We start from the raw sequence: 26,903 nt of genomic DNA, 5'->3' as shown, positions 1-26,903 counted from the left end.
TTTTTATTTAAATGGAAGGACTTAAACATGATATGATAGTAATTGGGGGTCGTTACTGTTGTAGTCTGCTGGCAAGTTAAAATAAATCAATGGAAATAGCTGCATTTTGATGAATGGGAGAACGAGTCCATAAGAAGAAACAAAAACCCAGAGGGTTTATACAAAGAGCTTTATATTTGTGGCATGTAAAGTATACTATATTCAGTGGTAAACAGCAATTACACACATGGGCTTTTATACAATTTCATGCAAAATATAAATAAAGATGCTTTTAGTTTTAAAATCCAAAAATACAGCTGTCTAGCCTGAAAAATAACTAGCAAAAACCAAAAACAAACAAAAAAACTGCTGGTTTTGACATAATGCTATATTTTACAGGTCTATATTTCAGAATGATTTCCACCTACTTTGCAAGAACAACCACATAATTTGACACAAAATGAAGTGGAAACATATCATTCAAATGGAAAATTCTCTGCTAATTACAATTTTTGCTTACTGGCAGCAAGAAAGACAAAGACACAAAAACAGAGACCGTTTATACAGATAAGCTCGTAAAGCAAAGTACTAACAGAAACTATTCTGGATCGATTATTAAAAGACAATACAGTATTGTACAGAGTACACTGTTTGCAGTGTAACCCTGTCAGTTTTGCCATTTTGTTAAGCCAAACTTTTAAAATAGTTTTGGAGAGTTTTAAGTCTTAACAATACTTTGAAAACAACAGAAAGACAACAGGAGGTTACTCATGCAGGAAACTGAAGACCTGTGGTGCTAATTTTACAGACGTCCTCTAAGGAAGTTGTGTTTGTACATAAATAAGAGTACACAGTACACAGTGCTTGTATGTTTGCTGTTGAAGGGAACATGAATGCATTCGTCACCTACCTGTGCCCATGTGCTGCTGCCAGGCTATAGGAGTTCATATCGCCTTGTGGTGCAGTAGAAATTCCATTGCGGTACATAGTTCCCACCATGGGGTCAGCGCCTCGCTCCAGCAGCAAACTCACCAGCTCAAAGTTACCTGCACATGAAAAATGACTGGCTCAGTTAAACACGCACACACACACGGAAATAATAAGATTAAACGAAAATGAGACCGAGAGAAAGATGAGAGAGAAGCACACGTTTCATCATTTGTTCCACATTCATGGCTCTATTTGTCTTTATTCTTCCAGCCCCCAGGAGAAGCAAGCTTCTAAACTTGTAATTCAGCCACTGATCATGCTGACACTCAGGTGTTGTTATCAGCTGAGTATAGATGGCCAGCTGCTGCTGACAGCATGGTGTGATACAGTTGGGCAGGAAGATGGGAGTCCTGCTGTGTCTTAGTACCTGCAGCAGCAGCCAGCTGCAGCGGTGTCTCCGTGTAGTTCTCCATCCCATCCTGCAGGGAGCCTTCCACGTTGGCTTTGGCATCCAGCAGCAGCTGCAGGTGAGGATGCAGGTGAGCATGATTGACAAAGAGAGAGAGACAAAGAAGAAGACAAGAGAGCAGAGTGAGGGGGAGAGGAAGAGTCATTTGCTAATGAGTCTAATTTGATGTCAGGATGGTTAGTTTAAAACTGGCTAGTTTAAAACACTGCCTATTATTTTACCTCTTTAAAACAGAAGTGCTACTTTTGGAGAAATAAACTAAATAGATGAAAGTCAAATGTATGATCGTCAATTTTGGCCAACTTTAAGCTTAGTTTTCTTTTTGTCTGCATGTTAAAGGTTGCTAATTTTCCATTAGTTTCTTTATTTTCACATTACAAAATTGTACAAATATATATATATATATATATATATATATATATATATATATATATATATATATATATATATATATATATATATATAAATGTAATAGGAAGCGAAACTATAACCAAAAAAGCTGGAAAAACTCAATTACAGACAATCCAGGAACTGAATCCTTTTTTCTTGAATATTTTAAATACATACAGACAATGTTTCCACACCTAAAGACATGTTCCTAACTTTACCGTATGTAGGCTGTTTCAGCGATATAAAAGAAACCTGGCTGCTGCAGCAAAATCTGTTACTGTCGGCCCAAATTCTGCTTTAGCAAGCTCTGAAGGCTTGAAAGATTTAGCGCCTGGCACATACACTTATGGGATGCTGTTATAGGTTCTTTGAGGCACTCTTCAAGTGTCTTTCAGTACCTCTTCCCCAAAAACCAGAGAACACACAGAAATGTGCAGGTTGCCTGTTATATTTCTAGCCATTTTAAGATGTGTATGATTATAATAAGAATTGAACCAGCCTACATTCAGGACCCTTTCAGGCCAGTCCAGTTTAACTTTACTTTATCAACATTCAGATAATTCACCTGTACTATACTTCTAGGAAGACTTATTTTCAGCGAAAGTAAACTGCTCTTCAAGTTCTTCATATAAACAGATCCTATCAGAAATAAACAGAAGACTTAAAATGACACTGACTGCAGGATATTTGATGATAATAAATCAATTTCATTAAAATTGTTCATTTATTTATTTATTTTTAATGAGATAATGATCTAGACCATCTCCTTAATGAAAGATATTTCATGAATTTGTTACATTTTAATGGTAATACTTTCTATGACTTTACACTAAATTGACTCTTTTTTAACTTCAGGGTTTCAGTTTTCTGATGCCCTCAAAGACCAAACTGTAGCACTACCAAAACATTTTCCGCTGGACTTTAATGATTCAAAATCAGATCCCTCAGAGGGCAAACAGAAATAGTTAAATGAGTTCGATAACAATTAGGCTGCTGTGTTTCCATTTTCCACTTGCTAAACTCAGTTTGATCCATTTGCTCAAAAGTGCAAATTGACTGGAGGTAGCCATGTGCTGACCTAAAGCATGGCTGCACAATTGCCCTCTTTAAATGTGTAAAGCTCATGTTGTATATATTTAGCAACTAGGTCATTTTCACAAATGGAAAATAAAGAGAGAAAGAGAGAGAGAGAGGAGAAAACTCTTAGTGGAGAGCAGTCATCATCACCACTGAGAAGCTTTGATGACAGAAATGGCAATGATGACCAACCATGAGCTGAAGCACAACAAAAGGTCACGATGAGAGAATCACAGGTGAGAAAGAATGTCACTACCTGCACCACAGGCACATGTCCGTGTAACACAGCGAAAGTGAGGGGCGTCGCCTGCCGTGTTTCGGGAAAGACTGAGGGGTGCTTGTGCACTGAGTTTGGCACCTGGGGAAGGGACACAGGTAGGTGGGTTGGGTAGGTAGGAGGGACAAAGGTGAGGGAGAGAGATACGAAGCCATTAAATCTACTGCATGGCCTACGAGGCACAAGACAAGCAGCTGAAGGGAGGGGAGAAGGGGAGAGAGCAAGCTCTACAGGAGAAACTAGAGTAATTAACCAGGAATCATGGGGCTGCAGAGGACATCCCGCCACTGTGTTTGCCTCCTAATGAACACGATGAATTGATCTGTCTAGTTAGGCCTTGTCCTAATGGTTCCACCCTCACTTTTCACCCTCTGCTTTGGCTTTTTCTGACAGCGCTCTGAATTGACCTCTCCCAGGCTCAGCTCGTTGGCCAGGTTTAAAAACTAAAAATGTGACATACACGAGACACAGGAGCATGAACAAAGCACAAAGGGACATGTTTTTACTTAGACTGCTCTGGGAGAAAACGAGGCTGGGATGTCCATTAGATTTTATGAATTGGTACTTAATAGTGTCATGTTGTTGTATGAATCAGGTACCAGCTGAATACAGAAGAGTATACAGGCGAAATACACATGAGGGGGGCATGTGAAGTGCAATGAAACAATAATAGTATTTTTTATTACTTAATGTAGTTACTGTATATTGTGTAAGCTGGCCAAGGTTTTCCTCTGCAAGAGCTACAGTCTATGTCAGACTGAGAAGAGATTCTCTGTTGGAGCAATCTTACATAATAAGTGTCAAGAGCACAAGGTAATAGCACTTGAACCAACACTGAAGTCAATGTAGACTATATAGGCAAGCATTATGGAAATTCCCCTTAAGTATGACAGGTCCTTCATCCTTACATGAGTCCACCTGTCAGCACTTTGGGGACATAACCCTTATCTTCTACATGTCCCTCGAGAACACCATCCTCTGAGTTTGGGGAGATCATCCCAAAGTTCCCATTTGCTATTTTGGCTTATTCAATATTCCATAATTAGTAAGTAATTATGGATCATTTTGGATCGGAAAATTATTAGTTCACTTAAACTTTTCCCACTACTGGAACCTGTAGTATTAGTCCACAGGGTCTTTTTTTTTCTGATGTCATTTCCTATTTATCATTGGTACCCGATTCATGCAATGAAAGTACACGATACATTTTGAAACAAAATTCATACATAATACATTTCTAAAAATGGAAATACACATGCCTGAAATGAATATTAAAGTGGGTCTTTAGGTTTTAGTCGTTGACAGTGCTTTGTGCTTTGGCCAGCTGTCATGAATGCAGTGGGCTGCAAATCAACTCTGACACAATAGCTGATGGGACATGTTGTTGCTGAAGTGACTAACGGAGATCAGGATCATGAGACCTCAACCGAATGACCTCGCTCATGTCTGCGCAGAGTCAAAGGATGCCGTCACGATTCTCTGCAGACTCTGTGAGGAATCCTGCTTGCTTTAAGTCAGCTGATCTCTATTTTTTCCCGGACATAGAAAAGAATGAGTCAGCAGGAAACCTCTGTGTCACGTTTCACACTCTAACTGCTGACATGCAAATAGATTTCAGCGTATAAGAGCACAGCAGTGAGTGCCTCATGATCTTCACCTCTTGTACATTTAGCTGCACGACACATGGGAGAAAACGAGAGGAAATGACGGATGACATGTTTGGTTTTCTCCAATTTAAAGGAAAAATAAGAATACAAATACATTTGTTACATTAATGTGTACCGTTATTTCAGTACTATTAATTTAAATTGTCTACATATAAAATGGGCATAAAGAGTGCTAATGTCTGACAAAGAGACTTCAGTTATACTCAGCAGCTCAATCTTATAATACAAAAAAGGTAAACGATATTTCTCTAATCAAAGCAGCCTGGTTCAGTTCTGCTGACTTCTGCTCAATGCCAAAAGCAGAACAGCAGACATAAACGTTTTCTTTCTTTCTTTTTAACCACTGACCTCGCTGTTAATATCTGCTCCTGCATCCAGCAGCATCTGCACCATGGCTTCGTCTCCACGGACACAAGCGTACATCAGCGGGGTCATACCCTACACAAGTAGATGCACAGAGAACCAAAGCAGCTGCGATTTAATCTTTCATTTTCTCGAAACACTCAATGGCATAACCAAATCCTAAAAATTCGCTTCAGGACACCATTTTCAAGCACTTTTCTCAGGGAATGTCATGTTTCTTATCCCCCCACTGAGTAATGTGAACTTGAGTTATACCATTTGTTTTTAGCTACAGAACAAGGCTTAATGCTTGGTCTGCTTGTCTTCTCGACAGCTCAAATTCAGGGTAGAGTTCGATGGCAGCGATATTCTGCTTCTGATGAACATTTTAAAGGATACCACATGAATTAAGATCTCCTCTGGGCCATCTGGGACACTACCTGAGGCTGTCTGACGGACACATGCAGTACAGCGCTCTGTATGTGAAAGCTTCTGCTAAGCTCAGCCCTGAACTGAATGTTGATTTTCCCAAGGAAAATCAGGAGCTACACTTGCAGTATTCCCCTGATGATTTATTGTACTTGAGGTGGAAGTCATGATATAGTGCAGAGCTCTAATGCAGGAAAATATATGTCAAAATAAGATTTAATATGCATAACTGCCTTTTAGCTCAAGAGTCAGCACTGTGCTCAGAAGCGGAGGAACCTCAGTTTACAAAACAAACAAAATAAACACTTCCACAGGCTGTGTGTGTGTGTTCATGTGTTCATGAGAACAAATGTGCCGGTATATGCATTATTAAATATGTTGACTGTGTTTCTAACCTGCTCACTCATGCTGTTGATACCATCCGGCCCTAGCAGGTTGACAGCCTGCTTTACCAGGTCTGTGCGTCCACAGCTGAGCATGCGGAAGCCCAAATCCTGCAGGAACTTTGCCTCAGAAGAGGCAGCATCCAGTTTCCTTGAGGCACAGAAGCAGTCATCCGTTCTGAAAAGCATAGCACACAAAGTGAGTGCAAGCTGACAAGTATTACTGTTTGCTACGTGCAGTGTTTTCCCTAAACACCTTGCAGGCTTTATTTCTTGACACTACAGGGAGGACGTGAAACACGCACATCTTTCCCTGCATGCATAATTGACATGTATGCGTGTATGCTTTTTGTGGGTTCAGATAAAGAAGTTGCCTGCACACATGTTCTGCAGCTCAAGCGCAAGCCCACTCACTCCCGGGCCTACCGAAGCTGGCGGGGCTCACAGTCCACTCCAGGCAGCAGCAGCCTGGCAGCCTGCCGCACATCATCGCTGTCCACAGTGAAGCTGCGTCTGTGCTCGGTGTGAACCACAGCTACACGCACCCACTCCATCAGAGGCGGCAAGATCAGAAATGGCCTATAGAGGGAGGTAGAAGCACACGTAGTTGCCACCATAAACACAGTGAAGTCGCACTTGGTGTGCGCAGGCATTTCACTAAAACGGAATTTGCATGTTATTTTGTTGCCACTGTTAATTATTGAGAAAAAGATTAACTCACTTTGAAGACCCTAAATCAGAACATAAAAGAGGTGTTTAGATGTAGAGAGGTTGTAGACCATATAACTGAAAGAAAATGATCATTTTAATCTGCTCTGCTCTTGTTTAATGATCTAAAGTCTGTCATAATACCATAAAATACTGCCCCGCTGTTGCTTATTGTTTAATAGAACATAAACCCATATGCCACAATGCACCATATAAACCAACACAATGCACTGCAAATTGGGGATGATGCATTATAAGACTTATATGCCTTTAAAAGAATCGTGATGTCATAATGCTGCCAGGAATTACATGTGTCATCATTTTCACTTCACAAGATCAAGTACTGCAGTTCCTCCTCATGTTTTCCTATAATGCTCCGTGTAACGTATTTCAGTAATTATAAAAGATCATTATCAGTTAAGGTAAACTGATCGTGTGTTTGCTTCCTTGGAAATGTACAGTACTGCGGCGTTCAGACGGCAGCAGGTAACAACCATTATACATCATACATCCTGTTCTCTGACAGAGAAGACTGAGAGAGCACACAGGCGTTTAAAGCTGTATTTGCACAGAGCAAACAATCTAGGTTGCATTACCAACCAGGCAAACCCCCCATGGGCTCTCAAACAAGCTATGTTTACTACATATCATCTGGGCTTATGTAATTAGATTCATTTCAAATGAGTCTAGCTCCTTCATGCTCCATGTTGACCACAGCTGAGAAAAGAGAATCAAAACCCAGCGCCAGGACCACAAATGCTTCAGTTTATATTGAGCTCACCTTTATTAAAGTTGTCCTCTTTGCATGTAATCAGTAAACAGCACAGAGAAAACCTCAGGCGAGGTCGTATTATTATTCCACCATCACCCAAAGCCTGTAACTTTTTTTTATTATCAATACATGTGGCAATCATTTTCATCTATAACAGCCTGATTGCTCAGCGTATAAAATGTCAGTAATAACAAGAGATGCCCATCGTTAATCCCTGAAGCCGTGTTCTGGTTTTAATTATGTAAAATAGAAGAATTCAAAACCTCTACCTCTGGCCTTCTCTCCTCCACTCATCCTGCATCAGTGTTTACAACAGCCATATGGAATCCATATGAATGGAAATACATATACAATATGTGTGTTCACCTTTGTGACTGACTGATACAAAAGCAATCTTAAGTGAGTTGGTAATGCAAAACATAATGACACACCCATGTGCTTTATAACTACAGAAGAACAATGACTTTTCAAGACCTTATTATGTAATATAATAGGACAAAAGTCTGACACACGCTATTGGAATGCAAACAAAAATGTTTTTAAACAAACTGATATTTACTTTTTAAACCATGTATCATTTTAATTTTATAACAGCATTTGGACGACAGTAGTAGCAATTTGTTTAGTTTCTTTAAAAAAACTCAGACAGATTATTTGACTGTTGCCAAATCCAGAAGCTGGTTATGTGTTTGTGTTTGTGTGCTCTTTGCGGATTTATTAATCAGTATGTCGCTTTACAAAGGATGTCTTAATGGCTGGGCTGCCCTTGACACACGCTGATTGCACAACTCTCTCATCTCTGCTACTTTAAGCTGACAGGAGGGTCACTCAATATTAGTTTGATATGCTAAGAAATGCAAACCCTTGTGTTTGTATTTTACTCACTTCAAAGGAGCCTGACCTACAGCCACGTGACATTATTACTTCTGCAGACTTCATTAAAGCTCTGCACAACACCTAATCAAGAGTCAGGGAACGTATAATGCCAATGCATTCCTTCTCAAGCCCAATGGAAACTTTGGTTCACAAGCAGTTCAAGGTCGCCCTGTTTCCATGCAGTGCTCTTTAAAAGTGCAGACATTCTGCAAGGAAACAGTTGAAATCAGAGGGATTTCCTTAATGTTGGGTCCAGAATTGGATTTAAAATGACCTAAAAAAATATATAATAACATGCGCTAAATATGATGTTGGTTACAAACGGTGGAGCTAAAGCAGACATAAGTGGGATATCTGGGACACACATTAACTGATAAATTGCTCCACGACAGGTGATGAAAGTCTGGACTGCTCAGGCTCAACTGTCAGCTCTGTATTCCACAGAGGTTTCTACCAAAGCAGAGGAAATACTGAACATACAGCGAATAAATGTTTCATGAGTAGAAGTGGCAAAGAAAGTGAACACTGTGGGAACATGTATCCAAACACTATGGAAACACTGCCTAATTTTCATGCCACATGTGTCACCGTCAGAGTCCCACAGCTTCCTGAATATAAATTCCCAATAGGGCAGTGGTGGTAATTCTCAATGCAAGTCTGTTCACGGCTGCTCCAACTGCCCCTTCCTTCCACGACTCAGGTCACCCAGAGGGCTCGCTCAAGTAGCCAAGACGTTGACAATTCACTGTACTTTCCTTCCAGAGGAAAACATCTGGTCTGCCATTTCACGGCTTAGCACAGAGAGCCAGAAATACAATAATAAAGAAAAAAAAACAGTCAGCAGAGGTGTACAGTTGCAGCAGAATGATCTCTGCAGAAGCAGCATCACCACTGGACTGTGTTATAAGGTGAGGAGGAGGAGGAAGAGACATGCAGAAGCTTTGATTGTGTCTAACCAAAGGCAGTTTCCACTTTTTGTCCCAGTGACTTGTGGTGTGCCTTTATTATTACTACTAAACTAATAAATTGCAATATTTATGTGCTTTCCTGTTTCCTGTTTTACCTCCATAATGTAGTGCTTTATTTTTTGGTAGACAAATAAAGGCTTAACATTGTGCTGCTCACCTGACTTGCTTTTCAGGTCTTGATGCAGGATGACTGAAACTGAATCTCAGTTCCATAGTTTGTTATAGCACATAGATTTTCAAATTAAGCTGACAACCTTTACAGGTATCGAGGAGAATTTTGTATATGTCCTTCTGATGAAGGTAAGATAAACATTCACTCAGTTTTCATCTTGATAAAGCGTCGATCGCAGGGCTCAAAAATAAATCTAATGTCAAGTGTAAAAAACTGCAGTCCCTTAAACAGCCACGGACAGAAATGAACAAAAGCAGAAGAAAGTTTCCCTTTCATGACTCAATGAAGTGGAGGAATTTCCTATAATTTACCAATATTGTGATGCTTTGGGTGACAGGTGGGGGAACTCAGCATTTCTGGTGCTCTGTAGTCTGGCAGGAGCTCTCAACCATCTGTGTGGTGCTGGTTTCTTTTCTTGCCAGTTATCATACAAACAATATGACTTTAAAATGGTAGCCCACAAACCAAAAGGTGAAATCAGTTCAGTTATAACCCTCTTGTTCTATAAAATCTATGCTGTCTGCTAATTCATGAGGTACAAATCTAGTAAACAGCTTGTAAACCTTCCCGTAGGTAAAGGCTTTGTGTGTTTTGACGCTTTAAAGACATGTTTAGACGTTTCTTTTCTTTTTAAAAAATATAGGAAAACAAGTGCGAATAAGAAAAGCAGACTAACTGTTGTGGTTCACTGGCTCCGTGAGCCGCCAGATGCAGTGACGCTCTGTTACTCTGACTTTTTTCTTTTACTGCTGAGTGTTGCTGATGAGAAATGTGGACGTGCATTTCCTTTATTTTGCGTGTTTGCTTCTAACCTCTCGGTTTGTAAGGTAACCTTGGAGGGTTCAACGTTGGGGTTTTCCCACTCCATCTGAGGGCAGTGCATGAAGTAGCACAGCGTGTAGATAGCTTCCGGCGCCCAGAGTATCACGCCGCTTTTCTGGTGCATTGGTGTCCCATTGCTGTGGTTCTTCATATACAGTGGCTGTAGGTGGTGCATAGCCCGTGACACCAAGTCACCTACACACATACACAGACAATACAAACAGGAAAACACAAAAGGAACACAGACAGTGAGAAACGAATTCACGGGTTCACTCAGTAGATGAGAGAGATGAGACCGAAATATTTTAAGCACATGGCCTTTAAAAAGACATCTGGGAATTATCTTTATTCCTCCCAGCCCCCTTGGAGCTCACTCTGTCAGGGGAAATCGAGAGTTTCCATGCACCACAATCAGGAAAAAGACAGGGTTCATCCCAGTTCTTTCTGTGCAGCTCACAGGAGGAGAGCGAGAGAAAAAGCATGCCCAGGACTGCAATGGATGAAGAATGAATATTTATGGATAAACATAGCTACTCCAAGCTATTTCCCCTGCATAATTTGTCAGTACTTTAAGGTCATCCAGTTGGGCTTCAAAACTCCAAACTCGAGAGGGTTTTGCTAATAAAAATCTGAACGTTCTCCTAGCTGGTTTAGAAAAAAAGTAAATAGTTCTTGGAAAAGTATGTTCAAGCCAGCTTTTTATGCCGTGGGGACCAGACAGATGGCCTTTTTGTAGAGCAAATTCAGTTAATCAGAAATCAAGAGCTGGCCTAGAAGTTTCTTTAACAGACAGCCCAATTCTTTCATGTGACTGTGGTTGGTTAGTTATTGAATGCTTACTTGAAAAACAACCCTGTTTTATTACAGCTGGACTCAAATCCCATTTTGCTGAATGCTGTCAGGTTACCGTCGCTTCTCCCTTCCTGTCTAGACCCACCGCGTGATGAGAAAATGTGATGAAATTGTGAAGCAGGGTCGCTCTTAAAAAAAAGAAGGAAAGAAAGACACACTGTGACATATTGTCCTGGCCAGTTTGATAATGTTGAAGGCACAAAAGCAATAGAGCATGATGACACTTGGTTCCCTGTTTCCAATGGAATATATTGTATGTGTGACTATTCGATACAGAGAGGGAACAAACAGCCATTCTCATACACAAAAGGGTTTGTTTAGCATCAAAATTGCGCTATTTGGCGCTTGCCAAGACTCCATTTAGCCTTGACAATGTGAGAGGCAAGTGTGAAAAGGATGCCTGAATGAGGGAGGAGCATTCATGCAATAAAACAATCAACTGTCCTTTGGGAACAGTGGCGCTGCACTGATAGAGAAATCATGTTGTGATTCAATGAGCAGGGAAAATTATGCCAGGAATGACCACCTCTTGTAGACTTTTAGCTTAAGCTTTGCTGTTCCAGTTACTCTCTGTTACTCCTTCTTTCTCTTAATTGTACCAATGGGAATACAGATAAGCTGGTAACAGTTCCCTTTGAAGTTCAGTAAGGGAGCCAAGGTGGTCAGCAGCAGGCAGTTTTCATGTCTTATTTATGCTGCTCTGTGACATTTCCTTTCCTGGCTGAGAAGGCTCACGAGGTTAAGAATGTAGATTATTTCAAAGCTGAAAAAGTCCAACAGTAGTGCAGCTTCACGTGAGATCACTGTAGCAGGTGTAGGTGCAGCACAAAGTGGTAAGATTTCTCTTTGGAAGGTCATTCAGAAGTGCGACAGTTTAATAAGCTAAAATGTCAATAGACTTTTAATTACAAGATCCAAGCTTTTAATCAATACCTCATCCTTGGTGATTAATTCTTTATACCAACAAGAAGAGGAGAGGTGGAGGACACACACAGCAGATCCTGCTTCTCAGGTTCTCAGTAATTACCTTTTAGCAGTGGGGTCATGCTCTCCATGTTTTCAGAGCTTTATAACCATCCTCGAATAGCAAAATCACACAAATCGACCAGTTTACAGAGTATAATGGCACTGGTTTAAATTAGAAGGGGTTTTATGAGAGCTGGCTTAAGGTCAGTAAACAGCAATGCAGGACCCACATAACAAGCACCCTGCTCATTACTGCAGAATCTGAAGGCAGTGTAATGTTCAACAGTGAGCGAGATAAATGTATTGAATTGAACTGAATTGATATACCTTTATTAGTCCCATGAGGGGAAATTTCATAAGGCTGCCGACCTATTGCACGCAATGGCGGCGCCATCTTACCCTGTGACCCTATGTATGTGCGTGTCCAGAGTTCAGCTGAGACAGTGTCCTTCGCCCTGCTAGGCTAAGTAAACAGTCTGCCAGCCAACCCAGGTGGCCTTGCATGGAATGGGAAGGAACAGACTAAATGTAGAAATTCTCGCTGTGCAGCTGCTGCCATCATCACACGTTCTGTGCTTCAGTTATTTGCCACTACGTCGTGATTATAACAGCCGCCTGTGGCCATCTTGCCTCAACAAGATGCTAAGCTATTCTTTTGCTATTAGTTTTGTCCATTTCACAACATCCAGAACTCTCAGGCACTCTCTGCCACCCATAGCGGATAGCATGGAGGGCACAAACTGTCTGTTAGTGTAGTCGTGAGTGGAACTTCTACTCTTTAACTACCTCTGCTTTACTTTTGAGGGGCCATCACAGCACACAGTGTCCCTGCAGTAATCTGTGTGAGTCTGAACTCTGCCATCTTTCAATCTAGTCAGGTTAGTTTGGACAAAATCCGAAAGTAACATTTCTTGCTGTTAGAGGACTTGAGAATTTTTAGTAAAGAAGGAAATATATATGCAGAGGTTTGACATACATAGTTGTAGATATAGAATAGCTTTGAGAGAAATGGTGAACAAGAGCTGAACCATCACACAGACACTTATTAACCTCATTTGATATCATTTAGCATCGAGGCCGTAAAGACATAATTCCAAGGGTTGAGCTGACCACAGAGCAAAACACTTTTAACACTTTGTGCAAAGAAAACCACAAAAAAATAATTAACTTGCTGTTTTATTTGGAATGTGGCAAAACCCCCCCAAAAAAAACACAACCCCAGAGGAGATAAATGAGAAAATCAAGACATTTTCACTGCTGTAAGTTCTTGGTGGAGAATAGAAAAACAATCACGCTCGACTTAGAGTAAAGACATACAGAAAGAGATGAGACAAAAGTCTAATAATAATAATGAATAATGACATTTGAAGCATGTTTTTTTAATCAGCGACATTAACTAATAATAAAGGACTGAGTACCGACAAAGGAAATTAAGGCTAGCTTTGAAACATGAATGGATAATACAGGCATTATTATTTTAGTGACATATAAAACTAGAGACAGAATAGAGGTAATCTGTGACTGCTTCACTCTTGTTTCTCTGTTTCTAAATTGTGTTTAGTATATATAAAATTGATGGTATGGTTTATATATAGTCATTTTTAAACACCACTGAAGGATACTATTGAAATTACTTGAGTTAATGAATTTTGGAAAACTGTAAGACAGCTTGACCTTTACACAAGTTACAAAATAAATTAAAATAAAACAGCTTGGTGCTGGAGAAATTTCACATGTTTGCATTTTGCACTATGTGGTCTAATAAGGCAAAGTATTTGCTCAAATACTGATTGGATAACTCTTTTCTACACAGCATCATATTAGTTAGCATTCTGGAAACAACTCCAACAGTTTGTTAATTGGTCTGGCTGTCAGTCTCATTATTTCCAAATTAATGGCATTCAGCAAAAAGACAGAAAAGATGGAGAGATTCAGGCTGACTTCTTAAAAAAATGGGGAACTCACTTAGGGAGAATTTGACAACCTTGAGGCTTTAGGATTGATTCAGTTTATTATTAAAACTGATTTATGGAAGGAAGTGTAATGTTTCATATAGTAAAATTCAAAGAGAAAAAATGGTCTTTGAAGCAACCGACAGCACACTGTTACCTTAATCTAGCTTAAATACCACGGACAAGCTTGGCTCACGTAACTCTTGTATATTTCCCAGTATATTAAACTAATTCTTTCAAATTTATGTTTAAGCAGTTTGCACAGAAAACATACGTCTGCTCTTTGTGTACTGTAAAGAGTAAAGAGTTTCCACGGACACGTATCCTTCATCCATTGCCACTTCTGTGAAAAGACTAGTTCAGATTTAGCAACACACACAGCAATATGTGGAAAATATCTGAAGTAGGACAGCATGACTGAGTGATCATGACACACCCATAGTCCTAATAACTGCAGCATTTGTGGAGCCATCATTTCAGATATGCTAATATGGCCTTTTGCTAGAAGAGATGAGGAAATACAAAGAGGTAAATCAGCGAGAAACCTCTTAAATTGAGTCTAAATGCCAGTGTGAAAAACTCACACTGCAGGATTCATATTTTTACTGTGCTGGAAGAGCCAAGGTTGGTTTATTCCAGGAAACTGGTTTCAGAAACTCTTACTGTTCTTTCCCCCTAACCTTTTAATCTTTTACTCCTTCATTCATATCTTAGTCTCTTTCAAAAAAATTGACTTTGTGACAGCCTGACAGTGCAATCACTGCTGCTTTTCACAGTTATTCATTTTGTTTCAGCTTGAGCTGAGCGACTGGCTGCTAATCCTCTAGTTATTTACAGAATTGCTCTCCAGAGCTGATAACATTACCACTGGACTAAGCTGTCCTATTAGACATGAGCGGCTCTGTTGTCTCACAGTGTGTTTGCAGTGTCAACATAACAGTACAAGTCCTTGCTTGACCTCATCAATACAACACGGACAGAGGCCCTGCGATGTGGCTCATCACTGAAGCTGCCCTGCAGTCGGAACAGCATGCAGTGAAGAGAACTGTCTCAGTTTTTATTGTGATGATAAATATTTACGCTGGATATACAGAAAATACTTTCTGAGTCTTTTCTTAGTACGCTGATGCTATAGCAACAGAAACAGACCCTTCCCACATTATTTGGCTTGGGGATTGATTTATTTTTAAATTTTTTGTCATGCACATTAGGACACAATCTGTGCTTTTTTCAGCGTATGCACCATTATTCTTCTTGACACTGCTGTCCTTTCTTTCTTGCAGAGCTGCAACTAAAGACGCAACTGTTCAGCACTTGAAAAGGAACATCCCGATTCTGTGATTATATCTGATCAAATCAAATGGGAATATGTGCCGCTGTGTATTCAGTGGTTCGCAGCACAGCTTGCAGATGTCTTCAAGCGCCATTATCATTTGTTGTAAAGTTTCCCCTTAAAACAGAACCCAAAGTAGAAACTGTTATGAAAGCTTTATATTGGACCTTGTTTGAGTTCTATAGCATATTGTCCAATTTTTGTGAGCAAAGACAAAAATGTCAAATACAACCAGTATGTAATGCTGAAAACCTATTACAATGAGAGAAAACTGACAACTAAGGCTTATGTAAATGACTTCATGTTGTATAAGCGTACGCAGACAGCATTATGACGCCCATTATTCTTTAAATAATGAGTACATTGTAAGTGGACATGCATTCAATTAACTTTTGGAGGACTTGTCAAACTTATAAGCTAAAATCATTTATTTTAATGAATGGCTGTGGTTCATTAGGATTGCTCCCATTGACAGTGTAACTCCCACACATTTATTTAAATAAGCACACTTGCGGTCAGATTATAATATAGTGATTTACTGATAGAGCGGGACAATATTCCTGCTCTATCAAACATCAGATTATCACATTAGATGATAATGTCATCTAGCTGGAATGTGAAGATTTTCCAGAGCTGAACACCTTCACTAAAAAGAATAAGAGTAAGATACAGTAGTGTGTAAATTTCTTTCATTTCTTTGTGCAAGTAGGGAAGTTGGCGCAGTGATTATTGAAAAGTGTGCAAACATACATGGAAATACACATATAATGCAGTTTGTGCAATTCTAACAACTTGAAAACTGTTATTCCTTAACAGTCTGAACTCTCTCAGGCAAGCTTTCTTGTCTTTTCTTTAGGCAGTCTTCAGGAATGTTTCTCCAGGATTCTTAAAGGACATTGAAAGCTCTTCATAGAACGTTGGCTACTTTTTGTTCCATTCTCAAGATGATCCCACGCTGCTTCACTAGTGTTACAGTGTGTTTTTCTATCCAGGCATGTTTTTAATGCATTGGTACTATGTCTGGGATCATTGCCATGCTGAGAAATAAGGTTGCTGCCAATCAGATGCTTTCCGTATAGTATTGCATGGTGGATCAAAATCTTATGGTATTTTTTAAATGCATCAGTTTAGACAAGATTGAAAACTTTACTGGTTGCAATGCAACCTAAACCATGACAGAAACACCGTGTTTTACAGATGGCTGTAGACACTCACTGTTGTACCTCTCTCCTGACACCTTCCATACCAACAATGCTTTAAACCAAAAAAGGCAAATTTGGATTCATCACTTAATTAGACCTGTTACCACCTATTTTCAGTCCAGTTTGGCATACCTCAGCCTTTCCTCCCTGTTTCCCTTCCTTAAGAATGGCTTCCTGGCAGCTACCCTTCTACTCAGACCATTTCTGATGAGGCTTCAGTGAACAGTAGAAGAATCAACTGAAATGATCAGATGCATCCTGGAGGTACAGAGTCAGGTCTTTGCTGGATTTCTTATTTTCTTGTCAATGGCATGCCTTTCAGATACCGTTCATCTGTTTTTAGGCCTGACACTTCTGTTTGGCTTATAGTTTTGGCTAATAGCTCTTTGTGCAAAAGTACTGTTTTAAACCTGTGTTACCATTGGCATATGATGTTTGAGGGGTTTTTTTTTTGCAACAGACAGCAAGTAAAAAGTGCCTAAAGATACAATTCATTTTCTCCAAAGAAAAAAAACTTTGATCCTGGAGAACTATTGCTCAAGACTGCTTTAAAAAATTACAGTAAAGCCTGGCTCCTTGTAAGCAAAATATAAAGAAATGAGGACCAGCTTAAGCCTTTTGCACAGTACTGTTTGTATGAAGCAAAGGCATGTTGGATCTACACATGATAATTGAATCAAAGAAGGATAATATGGTTAAACGTCTACTAATATAAATATCACGTCTTGGGCCTGCCAATTTTTTTGTTTGTTTGCTTTTAAATTCCCTTCATGACTTTAGATTTTTTTTTTTTAAAGTTGGCTACACAGATTTGAGTTTTGATGTTATGACATAAATTTGATCATGTCATGATTAACCCATTAGACCCCAGCACCATTTTTATTGTCAGCAAAACTATGGGAGAGTCAAAGTTGAAACTTTAACAGCAACTTTCCTCAGTGTGCAAAGGGGCGGTGGATCACCATGGGATCTTAGGGGTTGAAGTGGGAACTTCTGCTGTAGGAAGGAATCTCCATCCTTAAGTTGTTGCTAGATAAAATGTCATAAGTAAAAGCAGCAGGAATCACAAAGATAAAACTTGAATTTTGACATGTCCATCACCTCAAGGATGGAGATTTTTCTACAATACCTGTAAGTGATAAGAGAATTTCCTTTTTCTCCCCTTGTGTTTTGGAATCGTTTTGAAAATCGCCTGCAAGATTTCTGCAGGCTTTCAAACCTCAGTGATTAAAGACTGATGCACACACTGTATTTTTAAAGTTCAGGCCTCTAAAAAGAACTAAAGTACTCATCTCAAGCAATGTCTTGTCGTGTTATATGAAGCAGGTATCCAAAACTGTGCTAACATATAAAGTGCAGACTTATAAATATCACAGCTGCAGTTGTGACTTGTGAACACGAATGTGATGCTATAAAAGCCGTACTGTTCTGCAAAGTCTTTTGACAAGATATTGAAATGCAGCTGTCCTGCTTCGCTCCAACATAATTTTAATAATAACAGCTGAATTCAAGCAGTAAGAGTTTTGGGTATGCTGTCTCACGGTCACATTTGCATGGCTTACTGGGACATTTGTGTAGAACAGAGTCATCAGTAAGGTTTATGCTGTAACAAGTCAAAATGTCTGCTGTGAAAAATGTTCACTGTTGGGAAAGTCGGATGATAAGACCTCACTTGCAAATTTATCCCACAGGCGTTGGTGGAGACTGAACTTTTTTACTTGAGGGTTTTTTTTTTTCATTTTTAAAAAACATCTCAGTCAACTGTCAAAACCGAAGCTGGGAAACAACTTTCTATGGCTCTGTGCACAGAAACAGAAAAGCATGTTGAATAAGCATCACAAGCCCTGTAATATTTTTATGGGACACAAACGGCTCCAAAGAAAGAGCCGAATAACCAAATGCCTTGCTCAAATGCATAGTGGCTCTGGAGGGGAGGGGTACATAATAGTTTTCTCACCTCTGCACCTCCACTTTTCCACATGCATGCACTCACACATACATATACGACTCACTCAGTTCAGAGATGCTGCCCACTCTCGTGGCCAGTAAGCACTGTTCAATGGAGCGCAGTTCGGACTGACTGTAGGTGTTTCCCTCTCCACTCTTCCCAGCTCGTTGCTGCTGCTGGTCCCTTTGAAGAGTTAGACCCTCGGGTAGGCTGAGCACACCTGAGAGCGAGAGAAAAACAGATGAATATCACATGTACATGTGGGACTCATGCTATAGCACAGGCAGGCGTGCACGCTCTAAAAAGGGATCATTTAAACTATGTATCGGACACAGTTTTTGTGTTTTTATTGTGGCTGCATTTTTAATGTTTACAGGTTTGATTTTTTTCACCAGTGGTATCTTCTATCTTTGTCATCTGTGCTTGGAGTCCCCCTGTGCAAAAACTGCTTTTTAGCAATTGTATATCCAGTACTATTTGTTTCTGGAGAAATGTCCCTGCTAAATACAATAAATATGCTGCGTTGTTTTCTCATATTCTTGAAGGATTAAAACTGGTAGATTCATTCTAAAATGTCATTAATATCTCATTTTCCTCCTATCATATAAATGGAAAGAACACAAAGGTTCAGGATATTAGAAACTGCGCGCATAATTATTTATATCCAGAGTGAGAGTTTGATTGTGAAAACAATGGAAGCAATACAATGTAGTATTTCTGCCTCCTAGCTACACCTGTCAGACACTTCTCCCAAAGGTAATAACGTGTAATATTTAAAATGTGGTTTCATTATTCACAGCTCTTCCTCGTTCTGTGAGTGATGAGGCAGATTCTCCATTTCGCTCTGCTGACAGTTTCTGATTCCTCTGCAGCTTTGTGCTGCAGCCTTCTCAATGTTCGCAGGGTGTCAACTTATGAAATGACTAAAGGCTGCGACTCTCTGCTTAGCCCTCTAATCACTGATGGAAAATTAGCTTTGGTTTTAATGTCTATTAGAATATTCTTCCAAGTTAAATGCACATGTACATGTGGCACTCATTATTCTGTTGTGCAGGAAGCAGGCAGCTACTTATGAAGTGATTCTTTTTACTTTCACAAGGCAGGAAAAAATGCATGCAAAAGGCCGACATAAATAGTTTTTGTAATAGTTTTTTTTACACACTGACTGGACAATCTAAATGATCATCAAATTAATGCACTATTCATGGAATATTACTTTTTGAAAAATGTTTTCTAACATATGAGCGCATGTTCACTTACATTTGCAAATAGAAAGATCAAGTGTAGCACCACTAACACCTAGAGATAAAAAAAAAAAACCCAAACAGCCTTAATAATCAACTCAAAGAAGTTCTTTAAATGTGCTGGTTTATAAAAAGATACTTGTAATCGTAGTGTCTGTAGGTTCTCGGTCATTTAGGTCATGGTGAGCTAAGGAGCTTGGAAAAAAAGCGACTGAACTTCCTTAAGTTTTTTCAAGATGTTTCAGCTCTCATCTGAGGTAATACCTGTAATCATACATTATTTATGATTGTGGTTCACTGTGCATTATACAAGGAATAAAAAATCCTGGTGCAAAAACAGTCAATAAGTCACAGTTGCTTATCCTGTAAACCTAGAGAGCAGCAGTCTTGGCACTATCTAATCTATATCTTTGTAAAACCAGAGAGCTACTGTCAGCCTGAGGGACAAGATGTCATCATCTGCTGCACCAGTGTCAGGTGGTCTTACTCGCTTCCATTGTCAGTCAGAGTCCAACATGAACCAGCAAGACAGAGTATAAAGAAAAGAAACTTACTTTCTGTTTCTGCATAAGGAACCTGTCTACAGGGATTTCTTTAAAACACCTTTGTTATTGCTTTTATTGCTCACAATGTGCCTTCTTTGACATGCGGTTGTGCAAACTGCTGGAAATCCATCTTAAACCATTTAAACCAGCAGGAGGGATACCCTGGCACCTTCCAGCCTCTTACTTTCCTTTCAAACAATTATACATCAGAGTAAATAGCCCATTCAGTGTGCCTACAGGACTCATGACCTACTTCCTTTGATGTGCCCAGACTAAAGGCATCCAGTTGTGATCTAGCACAATAATGCACTACACATACAACAATTATAATAAAATGATTTCAAAAAAGCCCAATTCATTTTAAACCAGTAAATCTTTCATTATTAATTTTATTTATTTATTTGTTCATCTTGTGAAGATGAATAGAAAAGGCTAACGAATTCAATTTGATACTTTTTGTCAAAAAAGTTATGATAATGATAAACATACATAACATGTTATTTATATATCTTTTTTCTCTAAAAAAAAGAATACAGCTTTTTAAAGGCAAGTTACTTAACACCTACTTACCATCAGTATTAGGTTTACTACACCAAAAATAGTTTGTAGTAATAAATAAATCTGGTATTACAGAAATATCACAACTACATTTTCTTCTTGAAATTCACAACTTTGGATGGCTGTAAATTAGTCTTCACAGTAAAGTTATACAAAAGTTCTGAAATAAACCGCAAGTGATGCAGCCAATTTATCATCAAGCCAGCAAAAATAACAGGAACTGTACAATATTTGTACAAAATATTACAGCAACCTGTTTATTATACCAAAGTGGTCACCATATCATCCCCATAGCACAGTGATGGAAAAATATGTGTTTATGGATGCAGTAGGCTTTGGTCCATTGACAGTCTTTCATTTACTTCTAAATAAATAAATCTTCTCAGGTCGTAAATAACCCTTTATGGCATAACTTCCTATTATTCTTTCCATCCATCCATCCATCCATCCATCCATCCATCCATCCATCCATCCATCCATCCATCCGTCTTCTTAAACATATTTGTAATTCAGTGTTGCAGCAAGGGCAGAGCCTATTCCAGCTGTCGTTGGTCAAGAGGTGCGGTACACCCTGGACTGCTTGCAGTATTACTGCTTTATCACACATATCTATTGTTAGATATTCACCAACAAAAGAAACAAAATTTTAGTGAATGTCACGCAGAAAACTCTGAAATGGTATTATCATGGCTGCTCTGACTGTATTGTTTACAGTACATTCATCACAGCAGAACAAGTGTTTGTCAGACTTTGTCTCCGTGATAAGTTGCCAACTAGTTTGTAAAAGTAAATAAGCAATGAGATCCATCATTCTGGCTTTTTTAACTTGTGTATAAACATAGAAGTAAAAAAAAAATCTAACAAACATACATTACATTTGATCGTTCAACTGTCATGCTCCTTAATCTCGTTCAGGGAAATAGCAGAACCAGCTGACAGTGATGGTGGTTGCTCTGAGTATAGACTGAGGCAAGGTGACTCACTGGCTCTTTGCCTCCTAATGCAAGGCACTGTCTAACCTCAGGCAGGCACTGATGGAGCTCTTACATGCCAGGCAGCCACTGCGGCTGCTCTCTCTGTGTCTATGTTTGCGTGAGTATCTTCCTCCAGATGTCACTCTGTCTTTACACTTTGAATCTCTTGGGAAATGCTCTCAGGTTTTTCAATTACCTCACATAATGTTTTAAGTTTATTATTGTGCATAATCATAAAGAAATAATAGTTGGCAACCACGCTAGGTTATATAATACTGAGATATCCTATCGGGCACCTGCCTCTCTTTAAGTGGGCCGGTTGCGTTTGCCATATGGCAGCTATTCAGTGTTGCTGAAGAGATGAGGCTGGATGATCCTCCAGGCAAGACAGTGTCAACGAAGAAGAAGTAACGCGTGCAGGAGTTCCCATTAAGATGTCACAGAATGCACCTTAGTCATATTCAGTGATAGACAGCTGCACAGACCCACTGCACGGTCCAATGTATTTCATGTTTGCCACTAAAATATATTGAGATGAGACATGTGTTACAAACTCTTAATTCACAGTTTTTTTGTGGGGTTTTTTTTTAGATTTTACAAGACTAACTTTTGGATAGATGTGTACTATTGCACTCCTGCCTGGTGAATTCATATTTTTTCATAGTCTGGGTTAAAATAAATCTTTATACAATAATAAACACATTTTAATCTTCCCAGTGAAATGGACTGGCAACCTGCACTTCTCACCCAGTGACAACTTGGATGCGCTCAAACCACAAATCCTTTAAATTCACAGAAATGTACAAGCATGAAACTTTAGTCTTCTTTTCTTAACGTTTCAGCTAGAAGGATTTCCCCAAAATATCACTAAATGTTACCTAAACTGTGAGTCTGTATATGAATTTAAAAAAACTGCAATGTTTGTTGATTTGATTAGCAGTAGTGGAAGGAGTAGTAGTAGTGGTAGTAGCAGTGGTAGTAGTAGTAGTATGGATCTGCTGACTCTTCTCAGGGTTGACTAGAGCAGTGGGGCAGGAATGCTGACCTCGATGTGGCTCCTACCCTGCATTTAAAATCTATTTTGGAGGGACGCACAGGGAAGTGCACTTCTCTAAACATATTTTAGCTCTGCAGGAACGCTGGCTTCAGTTTTTTACATGCAGATAAGGTACAGAGAAAGCAGAGTGGGGCTTTGTTTTAGAAAAAAAGCACTTTAAGCAATGCAAATGTACAAGATGATCTGACCTATTATTTAAATAGCAGAGTGAGAAAAAGAAAGCAGAAGGGCAGACAGTCAAAAAAATCATACAGGCCTGACATAAACACTCTTTTTGGCTGTAAAGGGTTAATAATGTTGTTACTGTACATGGATCACAGTAGTGCTGCCCCACGCTAGGCTCCATGACTGTTCTGCCAGGCCAGATGGCCACCATATGTATACTGAGCAAGTGATCATAGAGGGAGACATAGCACGACAGAAAGCAGAAAACAGAGCGGTGAAATGTGTTAAAATTCCTTTCTTACTCCTGAAGGCTGCCATCAAGAGTAATTGAACTGCAGAAAGAAAAGGGGCGTAAATATAAAGCTAGTATTTTTTTTTATTACAGACCAGGTATGCATGGGTAGACTGTAAATCTCCAGAGGTATGGTTTTGGCTTGGGTTCTCAGGTAACCACAGTATGGTCTGAGGTAGCCACAAGCTTTCAATTTTTTAGACCTGTGCTCACCACACGGGTGTGAAGGAGTTCTGTGAAAAAGTAAATGTACCCTTCAAAATGTCTGGTAAAATTAGGAAACTGGCAGAGGGAACCACGCACACACACATACATTCACACAAATGCTCATTTACAGGAGCTGCAAACAAGTTAATAACAAGTCACGCTGTATGCAACACTGAAGAGCGTGCACACAAAAGCAGACACACACACATAATTATCAGTAATTAAAAAGTCTTAATCCCAGACACTTCATGGGGATGTGATCTGCTGGTAGAACAATGTGTTCAGCTAAACCCAAACTGAATATTTCCTCTTCTGTAGTCACGTTCAAGATACAGTCTGCTGATGATCCAGAATGCAGAATGGAAAAGGCTCCCGAGTTTACGTGATGTGTTGTTCCGAAGGAAGCACACAAGCCTCCTGATGTGTTCTTATACAAGTATGAGTAAACCGCCGAAGGAAACACGTCCCAACTGTGGGTTTAGGTTTGTTTTTGTTTGCACATGATCAAAGGAGAGAGCCCACTGAAAACAAATCCTGCGCCTGTTTCATATAATGAATCTAAAAATGAATACAGCATTACATTGATCCTTTATTGACACCCCTCCTCCACACAGAGGTCATGGGTGTGTTAGAAATACAACAATGATGCCACTACAAGCTGATAGAGTCACTGTCTCACACCTTCAGGGACACAATTAGCTCGTGCTTTCTGAAGCTTCGACAACGTGGCAAGCTTTTTTTCACCTTGCCCTTTACAGTGTTTCTGCTTCAGTTGTTAGCGCGATTCGCTCTTGTCTTCGATTAGATTCTTTTGATTGAGGTCACACCTCATCATTGACCTTGTTTGAAGCAAGTCCATTACACACTGACAAATCAGGAAGCAAATAGACAGATTACAATCAATTCAGTGCATTCTGCCTTTAATATGTAGACGAGTTGGGAGTTCGCCTTGAAATCGGAAGGTTGCCGGTTCGAGACCCAGCTCTGACAGTCTCGGTCGTTGTGTCCTTGAGCAAGACACTTCACCCATTGCCTAGTGGTGGTGGTCAGAGGGCCCGGTGGCGCCAGTGTCCGGCAGCCTCGCCTCTGTCAGTGCGCCACCAGGGCAGCTGTGGCTACAATGTAGCTTCATCACCAGTGTGTAAATGAATGGGTGACTGACTGAATATAGAATGTAGCTTTGGGGTCCTTAGGGACTAAGTAAAGCGCTATACAAATGCAGGCCATTTACCATATTGCATTCACAATAAAGGAACATTTGGCCTACAGGCCAACCTGAAAACCTCTAGCCTAGGCTGCTGCAGGTACACTCTGATAAACTTGTTGGATGCTTTCTGTAAATCTCTAAAAGAAAATGAGAAAAAAGGGAGATTTTTGAAGGTAAAGGCCTAGATATTTTCCTCTGGAGCTAACGGACAGAAAAATAGACCCCAAAAATTGACTAATGGAGACAGAATAGTGAACTTAAGTTTGCAAGTGGTCAAAATGAAACCAGGTCTTTTAAAAGTACAAATGGGCAACCATTTGCTAAAACTTTTAATTGTAAATGCAATATCTTTTAAGTTTATAGCTATAAATATGAAGTGTTTTTCTCAGCTGTAGTGCATTTTTCCACTATAATTACATATCATTTAATGAAGAAATTGCACATTAATGCAAATTAATTCAAATCTATCTCTCATGTTGGGTGCCATTAAAAGAAATACTGGAAAAACATGGACATCAAATTTTTTAATATAAATTCACTTAAACACAGATAATCTGAATTTCAAATTTCTCACTAATATTTTCCACATTTATTTACCACAGCTCGTTAAGCTCTTATACTGACTATTCAGCCATTAACTGGGCTAGCTTTTGTAAGACTCTCCTTCATTAGTAGTATCTGGTAGTAAGTATCTTCTTTTTGCTTTTTGTTTTTACAATTTAGACATCAAAATTGTAGAAATCTCACGTCTTGTAAACAGTAAACTTAATTGAGCAGCATAACAAAAGCTGACTGAACTATGGATAATAAATCTGCAATTTCTTTTTTTTCTTTGCCTGTCCCGTTTGGCTCTTTTGCCATCAGAATTATTGTCTAAAGGCGAGGAAAGATGCCCAACGGATTTACTTTACCAAATGGACCATCCCAGCTTTGCCATAATGGTCTATTTGATTCACCTTTTATTGTTTATTTTATTTATTTTTTTATTTTCACTTGCTAGATACGGGACAGACTTGAATGAGGAAAAGAAAAGGGAGAAAGGAAGAGGGGGAAAAAACAGCGGAGAGGAGGGACGGGGATAAAGGGCAAAAAAACAAAAACCAACTAAATAAGTAGACAAAAAAAATACATATATCAATCACCTGGATCACCTGTTGAGAAAGAAAAAAGAAAGCAAGCAGAAGAAAACGAGAGCAATACAATAAACAACATCACGATGATATATGGGAATATAACAGTAAATACTAAATATTAAACATTATTGTGCAGCACGTAATATCGACAGCACACAGTGTGCTTTGAGGTAGGAGCCAAGGAGGGTGTAGTTTGTGTGTGTGAGCACCCATGTGTACACCTGTGAGCATGAACGTGCTTGTTTTTAAAAGGTTCATGTAATGATCAGCTAGAGGGTGTGGGGGGGCCAAAGCCCCATCCACCAGGGCATGAGCAGGTATGGAGGAGATCAAAACTCCAGACATCCAGAGGCCCCCAGAACACAAGAGACCAAGGAAGACCAACAGAGGGGCAGCCGCGCCACTGTCCCAGAAAGAGCTGAGGAGAGTCCCAGAATCTGCAATTTTTAAGGAATAAATGCCGGCTTTCTCAAGATAGTGCCTGCGAAATTGCTGCAAATAGCAACACACAGGAACTAAGAGCTAAAAAAGGAAACAGAGAGTAACATACCATAGAAGTAAACAAAAAAATCACAAACCCTACACCCAAAGTCACACACACACACACACACACACACACACACACACACACACACACACACACACACACACACACACACACACAGAGGACTTGTGACGGGTGACCGACACACAACAAGGGCACAACTAGAATTATGCAATCTTCTCCAATCAAAGAGAAACCAGCACTGCCTGCTGGCTGTGTGTTATTCCACCCTGAGGTAGTGCTGCTTTCACTATTATTTCTCTCTTTTCATCTCATTTCTTCTGTCAAGGGTAATAAGTCTGTGTGTAATATCCGTGAGTTGCACGCTTCCCGCAGGATGCTTTCCAGACAACACTGGCAATCAGCAGCAGGGAAAAATCTGAAGTCACTGAGCCGTAATCTCTCCGCTCGTCCTGCACTGCTTCTCTACAAGCATTTGGGAGAGTCCTAAAAATAAGTGCAA

The 26,903-nt window shown here is 39.6% G+C and overlaps 1 protein-coding gene across 2 annotated transcripts in view; it reads right to left on the bottom strand.

Annotated features, from left to right (window-relative positions):
• Window positions 1-26,903, bottom strand: part of btbd11b (BTB (POZ) domain containing 11b) — a 70,101-nt gene that overhangs the window by 6,581 nt on the left and 36,617 nt on the right. The window contains exons 2-9 of one of the 2 annotated variants that reach the window (XM_026176556.2): window positions 18,579-18,734; window positions 10,252-10,456; window positions 6,370-6,522; window positions 5,956-6,121; window positions 5,138-5,227; window positions 3,102-3,203; window positions 1,337-1,430; window positions 890-1,025 (exon numbers count right to left, since the gene is read on the bottom strand). In XM_026176556.2, coding sequence (XP_026032341.1) covers window positions 890-1,025; window positions 1,337-1,430; window positions 3,102-3,203; window positions 5,138-5,227; window positions 5,956-6,121; window positions 6,370-6,522; window positions 10,252-10,456; window positions 18,579-18,734 — 1,102 coding nt within the window. The remainder of the gene's footprint in view (window positions 1-889; window positions 1,026-1,336; window positions 1,431-3,101; window positions 3,204-5,137; window positions 5,228-5,955; window positions 6,122-6,369; window positions 6,523-10,251; window positions 10,457-18,578; window positions 18,735-26,903) is intronic. The other variant, XM_026176557.2, reaches the window with a different exon arrangement.

Source organism: Astatotilapia calliptera, chromosome 7 (genome assembly GCF_964374335.1).
Source record: "Astatotilapia calliptera chromosome 7, fAstCal68.1, whole genome shotgun sequence".
NCBI classification, from domain to species: Eukaryota; Metazoa; Chordata; class Actinopteri; order Cichliformes; family Cichlidae; genus Astatotilapia; species Astatotilapia calliptera.
This window is presented reverse-complemented; position numbering and strand designations above follow the sequence as displayed.